The sequence below is a fragment of the Telopea speciosissima genome, chromosome 9 (assembly GCF_018873765.1).
Source record: "Telopea speciosissima isolate NSW1024214 ecotype Mountain lineage chromosome 9, Tspe_v1, whole genome shotgun sequence".
Lineage (NCBI taxonomy): Eukaryota > Viridiplantae > Streptophyta > Magnoliopsida > Proteales > Proteaceae > Telopea > Telopea speciosissima.
The window spans coordinates 52,784,198-52,795,734 of record NC_057924.1 but is presented as its reverse complement, the minus strand read 5'-3'; the positions used below and the strand labels follow the sequence as shown (position 1 = coordinate 52,795,734).

The 11,537-nt window shown below is 39.0% G+C and overlaps 1 protein-coding gene across 1 annotated transcript; it reads left to right on the top strand.

Annotated features, from left to right (window-relative positions):
* On the top strand, window positions 1-5,412 carry LOC122639072 (cation/H(+) antiporter 15-like). Its single transcript, XM_043831910.1, has 3 exons — window positions 1-273; window positions 472-1,488; window positions 4,087-5,412. Exons 1-3 carry the CDS (start codon window positions 1-3, stop codon window positions 5,410-5,412), a joined length of 2,616 nt encoding a protein of 871 aa, XP_043687845.1.
* The last annotated feature ends 6,125 nt before the right edge of the window (window positions 5,413-11,537 follow it).

Genomic DNA, 11,537 nt, shown 5'->3' with positions numbered 1-11,537 from the left:
ATGTCTGCTTATGTAGATAATGAAACCAGTATAACTGGAAGGGGATCGAAGTTAATTAATGGAACGATTTCGGCTACAAACAAGACACATGAAGTAATGGTGTGTTACTCACCTAACATGATCACGACGAGCGGTATCTGGCAAGGTGATAATCCACTCGACTTCTCGCTTCCTCTCTTCATCTTGCAGCTCACCATCATCGTTCTTATTACTCGCTTTCTTGTATTCATCCTTAAACCTTTGCGTCAGCCTCGCATTATCGCAGAAATTATTGTAAGTATTATTTACAGTAAGATGTAATTTTTAATATTCGTTGGCTCTGATACCATGTTAAAGTATCTAATCAAAAAGCTTAAGCTATTAGGTAGCGATAACCAATAGATCGTTTATTCTTTTGATAGTCCCTTGGTTGATGGAAAGTGATTCTTTTTTTTTTATTTTTACTTGATTTTGAATTTGATTTGTGTATAGGGTGGTGTGGTGTTGGGTCCATCAGTGTTGGGAAGGAGCAAAAGGTTTGCAGAGTCAGTTTTCCCATTGAGGAGTGTGATGGTATTGGAGACTATGGCCAATGTAGGTCTCCTCTACTTCTTGTTCCTTGTGGGTGTTGAAATGGACTTAACTATGATCAAGAGAACAGGAAAGAAGGCAGTAACAATCGCCATATCCAGCTTGATATTGCCGTTCATCATTGGTGCTTGTTATGCCATAATCCTCATGAAAATGGAGGAAGAAGAAGGAGATATTAAGAAAACTCCAGAACAAACTAAGATCTTCTTCCTATTCTCTGGGGTTACCCTCTCTGTTACAGCATTCCCGGTGCTGGCTCGTATCCTTGCAGAGCTCAAGCTCCTTAGCACAGAGTTAGGGAGGGTGGCCATGTCGGCGGCTCTTGTCAACGACATTTTGGCTTGGATCCTCCTTGGCTTAGGTATTGCACTTGCAGAGAACAATAAAGTAACATTAGCCTCTCTTGGGGTTATCCTCTCCACCATTGCCTTTGTTATATTTTGCATCTTCGTGATCAGACCAGCCATTGGATGGATTATACGACGTACTCCAGAGGGTGAGAGCTTCAACGAGTTCTACCTAAGTTTGATCCTTACAGGGGTCATGGTGTGTGGTTTTATTACAGACACCATTGGTACACACTCCATCTTTGGTGCCTTTGTGTATGGTCTTGTGATACCAAATGGTCCACTTGGGACTGCACTCATAGAGAAGCTTGAGGATTTTGTGTCTGGGCTGTTGCTTCCTCTCTTTTTTGCCATGAGTGGGCTTAGGACAAATGTTGCAGAAGTTGGAGGGGCTCAATGGGGCTATGCCTTCTTCACATTGACCTTGGCTACTCTAGGCAAGGTTTGTGGCACACTTCTCGTCTGCCTCTACTATAAGATGCAAATGAGTGAAGGGCTCACTTTAGGTCTCCTACTCAACACCAAAGGACTCATCGAGATGATTGTTCTCAATGTCGGGCGTGACCAACAGGTAACCTTTGACATGCTCACTCATTCTCATGTGCCCTGATTTTTACGTTTTTAATATATGTTTTGGGGAAAGTTTTCATACACGGCTGTGTAAGCCGTGTATGTGAGAGGGTCTCTCACAGAGTATTGGCAAAGTCATAAATTCCCACCCATTAATTAATGCCTTGAAACTCCCACCCTCTCACATACACGGCTTTCACGACTGTGTATGAAAACTTTCCCCATATGTTTTTACGAAAAAAATTGTGCACAATGACAACTCAAAAATGAAATTGCACACCCCCTCACATATCACTATTCATGTGAGGGGATGATATATAATAAATGCCCTTCCCCCTATTGTCAGACTCCAAAGGGGGTTCATTCATTCACTGAAACTACACTCGGGTAGTGTAGGGAACTCTCTCCAATGTTTTTAATATAAGGACCATAATTGGAAAAAACAGGTTTTGACTTGGGCAAGTCATTCGAGTCAAGTAAAAAAACAGTATGATACTTGGCTAAGAGTCATGAAGATTCGTCCATGTTTAAGAAATGACCAGACAAGGTCCGAGTCAATCCGAATTTTTATTGATTCAATGTTTTTGGTTGTCATATAAAACTCACCGAGTATTATTTCCTTTCCATTGGGTCATATACTATTCATAAATCATAAGTTTGATCTACAACTAAATAAAACCCTAGAAGTTTTGTTTGTTGTCTTCAATAACACCTGTCTTCCTCTCACATGTGAAGCAACCATAACCACAATCAAAGTTTTAAGAATTGGTATTAGATAAGGGGTTAGCCTCGGCTGATATCAATCCTGATCATCCTGGATCAGCCCGAATCAGATAGATTTAATTACCTCTAGTTTTCATTAAAAAATTCAATTTTTTTAAAAACATTTTTAGCCCCATCCATATCGATCACCAATATAGGATCGCCCCCGAATCGGGCTATCCCTTGACTGATACTGATTTGATCTGAGTGATTCTGCCGATCTGCTACCGATCCCTAAAACCAAGACCTTAGTCCCTCCTAACTTGTAGAAAAAGAAGAAGGAATATATTAAAAAGAAAAAGAAAAAAAAAGATTCGTCCGATCAGGTTTGACTTGCCTGATTCACCAAGTTTTGAAAATGACAAGTCGAGTCGATAAACTTGATTTTCCAACTATCATATGGTCAAATTTGTTGAAAGGATATCCATTTCTTATGCACATTGCCATTACTGTAATGCTCATGTGTTTAAAAAGTTTGAAAACACATATCCAGACCTGGCTCTCCTCCAGCCATGGCGGGAGTTGGAAGATCCAGCCAAGCAAAAACAGGAGGGTTTTGGTCATTTCATAGGGGGGGATGCCTGTGAAATGACCCAAACATCCCTGTTTTTGCTAGGTTAGATCCTCCAGCTCCTGCCACGGATGGAGGAGAGCCGAATACCACATATTTGGAGTTTATAGCCTATTTCAACATATTCCATTCTATTTATCAAAGAAAAAAATAAACTTCACTTTATTACTTTGAAAGACACGAGTAAAGCAAGACCAGGAATGTCGCATGAGTGGAATATTCTCTTATAAAATGATCCAAATCAATTATATGACTTACCGTGTATGAAGATGCTAATGGAACAACCTTTCCCCTTGTTTTCAATGGTCCAATTTCTTCAAATAAAATCAAACTTTAGACTTGTTGTGAAACAAGATTGACTTGAAAAAATAACCACATGAGAAGATAATTACATGGAACATTAGTTTAGTGTAATTAATTAATTAATTTAAATTTTTTTTTGGGATTCAATCCTAATAAGGGTCTATATCCAAATCCGATTCTTGGGAATCATATCCTCTTATAGGGTCCATAGGCCACTATGTTGGTGTCTCAATCGGGATCTCTATCCCCTGTAATTCCCTGCCTGGTCCAGTTTCCCTAGTGCCCCTAACAAGAGGGGGGAGATGACCACTCCATCTCTACCCAAACACTTTGCCCGAGTGGGATCCACCCCCTCTATTATTACTGGCATTAAGGAATTGAACCGGACAAGTAATTGTAGGAGATAATTTTCCTCTCAAGAAGAAACGGTTTGGGGGTGGAACCCAGAAGAGGGTAGTAGCACCTAGCATTGCAAATGTAGTGGGAAAAAGTCAGAAATTGAAACCGAAGACTAGGACCTGCTACAATGTAACAGGAGCTAACCAACTGATGAGCATATCTCAGTTGTCCACAATACCTGTTTAGTAATGAATTCTAGCCAAACTGCCATGTGGAACTTTATGAAAAATTTGTTCGTATCACATCTAATTATGGGTTTCACATCAACATATTTGAATTTATGAAAAATCAAATTTTTTTTAAGAAGTGTGATAATAGAAAAATATGATATATATTCATTTAAATGATAAAGGCCATTAAATTTAACAAGTTGCTCTTTGAATATATTCTCTGTATGAAAAAAATAATCATTATTGTGAGAAATTATAAGGAAAAAAGTTTTAATACCTTATAAGTTATATCTATCTATCTTAGATTAGTATCCTTGAAAATTTCCAACCCATAAACAAGAATTATTCACGAATTTACTAACTATGAGTTTTATTTCCCTTGTAATATTATCAGGTAATAACCGAAAGTGCATTTGCAATATTGGTGTTGATGACAGTGTTGATGACAAGCATCATTATGCCGATCGTAAATGAATTTTACCGACCGGCGAGACGTTACATGCCTTACAAGCGTCGAACTCTGCAAACATCAAATCCCAATTCAGAACTCCGGATCTTGGCTTGCATTCACACCCCTCGCAATGTACCCACCATCATCAACCTCCTAGAGGCCTCTCACCCAACTAAGAAATCCCCCATCACTGTCTATGCCCTCCACCTAGTAGAGCTCACAGGCCGGGCCTCTGCCATGTTGATCGTCCATAACACTCGCAAATCGGGTCGACCCGCCCAAAATCGAACCCAAGCCCAATCGGATCACATCATTAATGCCTTCGAGAACTACGAGCAGCATATGGGCGGCATCTCAGTACAACCCCTCACAGCTATCTCTCCCTACTCTACCATGCACGAAGACATTTGTAACGTTTCTGAGGACAAGCGTGTAGCCTTCATCCTTCTCCCTTTCCATAAGCAACAAACAGTGGATGGTGGCATGGAAGCCACCAATCCGGCTTTTCGAACTGTGAACCAAAATGTCTTGGCCAATGCCCCTTGTTCGGTCGGCATCCTTGTCGATCGAGGCCTTGGTGGAACTGCACGTGTGGTATCAAGCCACACAACCCATCATATTGCAGTCCTCTTTTTCGGAGGACCCGATGATCGAGAAGCATTATCTTACGCTTGGAGGATGTCAGAGCACCCAGACGTACATCTTACGGTGCTCCGCTTCTTAGCAGGAGAAAATGCAGTGGAGCCTGCAATACTGGCCAATGAAAACAGTGATATAAGAATCTTGAATATTATCACAGACAGCGAAAGAGAGAAGCAACGAGACGAAGAGTTCATAAGCGAGTTCCGGCTGAAAAACGTGAATGTCGAGTCAATTGTGTACTCCGAGAAGGTAGTGAACAATGGAGAGGAGACGGTGGCGGTAATACGGTCAATGGATAACATCTATGATCTATACATTATTGGGAGAGGACAAGGGATGATATCACCATTGACCGCTGGATTGACAGATTGGAGTGAATGCCCAGAATTGGGAGCCATCGGTGATTTGTTATCATCGTCAGATTTTGCAGCGACAGTATCAGTGTTGGTGGTGCAGCAATATGTTAGTAATGGACTGGCCGGATCGCTTGAGAGCCCTATTCAACAACAAGATGATCAGAATATCAACCAATGGACACAGAGGGGTCAAGCAGTTAGCCATGGCGGAGGAGGAGAGGTTCAGCTAGGGAACATGCACCAGCGAGGAACAACAGGAAATGGGTGGTGAACTAAGTACAACACTCTCTCTGTCTTTCTCTCTCTTGTAAGGGTTAGAATGATTTAAAAAAAACAATCCAAGTAGTCTGCACCATGCCAGGCGGTCAGGAAGGCCTTGGGTAGATTTCGACTTTTAAAGTTTAAAAAGTTCATGATTAAAATTTGGCAAAAAAATTTCTTTGTGCTACTTGCTTAGAAAGGGAATTTTTATCTTCTAAAGATTGAGAGAATGAACTTTAAAGGTGGACTACCCAGTGCACTGTCGGATTGGGTAGTCCGCCGTTAGATGCACAATTGAGGTGCATTGGGGGGCAGTTCAATGCATTCGAGAAGATAAAGATCCAAAGGAAGGGAATCTGCCCTGTCTAGTCCTTTTATTGTTCCACATAGACAAATATTGGATTTTCCAGGAGTCAAATTTTGTAGCATAATTCAATTAAATACTTTTTCATTAATTAACATAGGGATAAAGTTCTCTGCATTGAGGGCGCAGGGTACGCCTAGATGTACACATGGGGGGTGGGCGAAATAATCAGCCTACCCCCCAATGATGCAAACCCTGACCCTGTCCCACCCCATGTGTCTAGGCTTAGCCTGCGCCCAAATGTGCTCCCGGATAGAGATCGTGCACCCATTAACATACAGGGAGAAAGAATGCTACCTGGACGTGTATGGTGCATAGCCCCTGCACCCAAACACATGGGTGGGTGAAATGACCACCATGCCTCCATGGAAAGGCGGAATTTTCCAAGGCCACAATGGTCATTTCACCCACCCTTGTGTTTGCCACAGGGGTAACGTACCGCACCTGCCCAGGTATCGTTCTCTTTCCCTAACATATATTACATTATTACCATGTATGATACTTTGATCATTAGTGTGCACTCTCCCATACTCTTGATATTTCAAAACACTAGTTTGCTACAACACTAACTCCCCTTTGGCTGAAATAAAATATTTGAACAGAACATTTTGGTGTCAACTTGTCCACAAAATTTAGACCCCAACTAGGTTGCCATGTAGCAGCTATTTAGACAGTGCAGGGAATCCTTCTTAGATGAGCCATGCAGTGAACCAATTAAAGCCCATAAAATTTATACCTTCCTAGATGGGCGCTACCATAGGGCTTGCTCGCATGCCAAGTATCAAACTTAATTATTAGAGTTTGCCACGTGAAAAAATATAGCTTTGAAAATCTAGGGTTATGAAAAAGTTCATCATAGTTATCGGAGTACCATCTTGAAGTAGTGGGAGAACTGCAATTTATGTCTCAATAAACTCTATGTAGTCTTAGAGACTTCTAGAATCATATTTGAAAAAAATAACCAAAATAACATTAAAATCAATCCAAAATTTTACAATAAATGATTTTATGATAAAATTCTTGTACTTGAAAATGGTTTGACAAAGCGATTATATGTAGGCACAAAACGATTTATTTATATATATAGAAAGTATTCTTTTAGCATCAAGTGATCTAGGGTTACTACATGAAACTAAAATTTTTTGAATAATAATTTTGATATATTTTTTAAGCCTTGTATATGTAAGCATAAAGATTCATCATGACATGTCTAATAAGACCTTAGGAAATGTCTTAAATGGATTATATCAAGTTTTGGATCGATTGGAATCATTGTTTTTAAGCCTAAAGTAGCAACTATTATAATGCAACTAGGTATGTTACCTAGTTTGAGGCAATGTCCGATAAGTGACTTGGAGCAATAATAAATAGAAAGTATCTCATATGCACTTGTTATTAAGTAATTTGAAGTAAAGTTGGGTCTATGTCACACCTGGCGGTGGGAGTATTGAGTCTATTATAAAATGAACTTAGATGATAATAATACTTTTAAAAAATTCGGCATAATAAAACACACATGACAATGATACAGGACGTGTTTAATACGACTGCTTCGTTAGCAAAATTTCAGGTATATATTCACTATACAACAAGTTTGTAAATCACCTAATATACAGAATAGTAACATACAAACAATGGTTTGTAAATCACCAAATAAACAGATTAGTAATATACAAACAATGGTTTTATCAAAAGAAAGCATCAGAACTGTTAATGACAAAAATAATCTCAATTCAGAAATGTTTCATGGAAACCGTTTCTTGTAATCAAGTGAGACTCTTGCCCCCCAACTTTGAAAATTCCCAAAAGCCATAAGAAAGGGAATAGAGACTAACCATCCTCATAATTTTTGTGTTTAATTAGCATTAATGATGTCAATAACATAACACAAATACACACACTCCTTACCCAAAAAAAAAAAACACACGAGTTATAGACAGAAGAACAACAACCAACTTTAAGAATGGGAGCTACAGGAAGACAAATTATAAAAGGCTAAAAGGTCGCGGGACGTGCGAACAAATAGGGTTCTGAATGCGATGGAAAAAAAAAACAAATTGAATCTTAAAACTTAGTTTAGCGATTAACTAAGATAACAACAGAAAATGAAGTTGTTTGAAAGAACATCCACCCTGGGGGGAGAATAGGAAGGGCCAAGGGAAAGGTACCAGCCAAAAGATTCAAAATCGAGACCTCTTGGTGAGCATGGGCATGAAGCGCACCACAGCTCACCAAATGCACTAGGCAACTGTTGGTAGCCGCTGAATTTTTTATTTCTATGAACCTGAGACCGACTGTCACCGTATTTATCTCAGTTCTTATCGTCCGCAATAACTGTTAATACAACTCCATTTGAACATACGACCTCCCATTGCAACTCATCCCTCCACGGTGACTTGCCGTTGCAACTCATTCTTCTGCCGGCAACCTTCCTCTTTTCCCATACTGTTTTCTCTTCTCTGTCCCCACATATCCATAGCGGAGATAGTCGGAGTCTCTGAGAACATTATGGAGTCTTCATTACTACTACAGACATCTAATGGTAGAATCGACCTCAGATCCACCGTCTTACAGACCTAAATCTCTCAAAATCCAAGAACTCAAAAGAATGGTGAGCAGGTTTTACATCGTGAAAAAGAAATTCCATCACTATTCTTTCCTTTTCTTTGTTACTTTTTTCTACTTTAAGGATCTTCTGCAACTTCAAGTTTCAATGAGCTAGGCTTGAGGATGATGAGAGAAAAAGAAGCGTTTTTTTTTAGGTAACTCTCGTTGGAGAAAGGTAATAATTACGATTAAAAATTATAAAAAATAAAGATCAAGGGTACCAAAGATTTAGAAAAATAAGAAGAAATTGATGATTGCAGAAAAGTCTAAGGAATTTGCGGTGGCAATTGCAAATCTGGTCGAACTTCAATGTCTTATTCTTCTCTGCATATGAATTGAGAGAGTATTTCATCTCAGCAGATCAATTTCAAAGGACAAAAAACAGTTACCCACTTCTACATTCATCACTCCTTCCCCATTTACCCTAATCGAATCTACCCAACCTTGAAACATACCATCCATCCTCCCATTCTCATCTCTCCATTTCCGAAACCTATCAACAATCCCACTATCATCGCTCTCAAAACCCCTTTTGCTCCCCATCGTTTCCAGTCTTTGATACCTAAAATCCATATTAATACACCTGCTGATATACAGATAGGTGGAAGGGTATACTTTTTTCTCTGCTGAAAAATGAAAACAGGGAAGAGAAGGGACAACCGTAGTAGCTAGGAACCGGTCAAAGGGAAAATTTATTGAATGGTTGAGATTAATCTCATGTGAATCTACGGTTAAATGACAATATACGGATGAATAAGGTCACAGTGCGTATGTACCGCTACCACTCACCCGTATCAGCTTCAATCGCTTATTGATTTAATCCGCCATGCGTATGAGATATCGCCAGCAAATAGACAGATTCACAAATCAAAAATATATTTACAGAGAGAGAGAGAGAGAGAGAGAGATTTGGGCCGCTGCAATAGGCACTTGCAGAGCTTTGGGCCACCACAATGGCCGACGCAGACGGAAAAGAAGAAGATGAGAGTTGTCGGCATATCAAGATTGAGAATTGTGGAATAAGGACTTAGGGTTAGAGAAGAGGAAGAAGGGGCAAAGAAATCGGGGTTTTTGGGGATTTTTTTTTTTTTTCTTTTTCTAAAGTAGCGTTTTTATGGTGTATAATACGTTTTAAACGTATAAATATGTGTTTAATATGTGGACCTTTAAAATGCGCATTTTCCCCCTATAACTGGATATATATGTTTCACCAAAAAAATAAAAAACTGAATATATACGTAAAAATATGTTTTTTGAATCATATGTACGGATACGGATATTATAGGCGTACTTACTAACTAAGCCAAGGACTACATCTTTTGTGCGTTGATCAATTGAACTTGGTTTGCTACTTGAATTCAGGTTACGCTACATGTGGGGATACGAGGAATTTTGCCTCAAATTATATCTTATACATTATTAGAGCAGAATTTTGGAGAAGCATTAAGCAGACTTAGAACAGCTTCTTCACCTATGAAAACTGAAATACAAGCATGCTATGAGGCTGTCTCTCATGATTTTGGTTAAGGTAGTTTATCACAAATTTTGAGGTGTACCCTCAATAGATATGCATATTTAAGTATTATGTGATAATACTGTAACAATGAGGACAAAGGAAATTGTTTGGATCGTGGAATAGCAATTGATCATATTTGAAACTGTTGCAATATGAAGCATATGATACTTAAGATCACATTTAAGAGATGGCGCAATCTATGGTTAATGATACTTGAGATCATACTTAAGACATTGCAATGTATAGTTTATTATTCTGAATGAGCATTCAACCGTTTAGTTTTTGATGTCATTACTGTTATGTATATGGTGATATCACATTAAGCTTTGTAATGACTGATGCCCATAAGACTGTAGGGAAATTTTGTTTGGACCTTGAATTAACCATTAGGTTGATTCAATAAAGTCTCACTCACTACATTAAGGTTCATTTTGAAAAGGACAATCTATCGCGTGATATATGGAAAGAAGTATTCTTTGTAAGGATGCATCGTCATGATCCGTGGATTGAAGTTTTCATTTCGAATGTTTTTTATACTCCCTCTTAAAATTTTCTAAGTTAGAGAAAATTACTTGGACACCCCTTATACTATGGCCTAATTACTTATTCTCTCCAACTTTTCCAACAATTACTTGAACACCCCCTGCAGTTTACCATTTATTTCAAGTAGGTCAAGTTCGGTAGTTTAGTGATGTCATCGGTTAAATTTTTGTATTACCTAAACTACCCTTAAAGGATACTGAAGTGACGGATTTACCCTCTTCTTCTTCTTCTTCTTGCAACCAAAAAAAAAAAAAAAAAAAACCGACAGACATAGGTGCTGTTTCAAAAACCACTAGGGCATCTTGTGAGCATACTGCGGCTACGTAAAAAAGCCCTAACTTTTACCATAAATCCTTGCTGAAACACCATCTCCTATATGTAATCCTAACTTGGAACCTCCACTGCAAGCCACGACATTAACAACGAAGGTGGTGCCAACGACACAACAAATTGGGCCAGGAAGAAGAGTGCCAAAGGAGGGATAATCGGTTTCTGTTTGACAAATCGATCTCATCCTTGATCTCTTCCACTTCAGACTCCTCTTCCTCTAACGAATCTTTCGCCCTCTCTTTATTTACTCCTTTTCCCATTACTACCTTCGTTTTGAGTTTTCCAAGTTGCTTATGGCAGATGGGTTTTGCATCTTCTGGTGTTTCAGAAGTAATTTATTGTAGGACACTGGGGCAGGGATAATGGGTTTTTCTTCTATTGTTTTTTCTTTGGTGGGTAAGGGAGGTTTTGGTTTCTTGTACTATAGGTGGGATTGAGAATGGGAATTTTGTGGTAGATTTCAGGAGATAATTTGTGGGTTTGTGTCAATATTGTTATGCTTTAGGGGATTTGTGGTGGTTTTGGACTTGAGATTGGTGATTTTCAAGTCCAGTTTAGTGGTTTTGAGGGCGGAAACTTTTAAGCGGTTCAGTTCAAATTCAAAAGTTTGTAGCAGTTTGGCTATTTGAGAGCGTTTCAGAAGTAGATCGAACACCTTTGGATGCGGTTATTTATTTCTTTGGCAGGGATTGCTGCGTTTTTGTTTACTCTGTTGGAGGATTAGAGTGGTTTTAGCCTGTCATTGGTGGCATTACATTTGTAGTTTTTCGGTCAG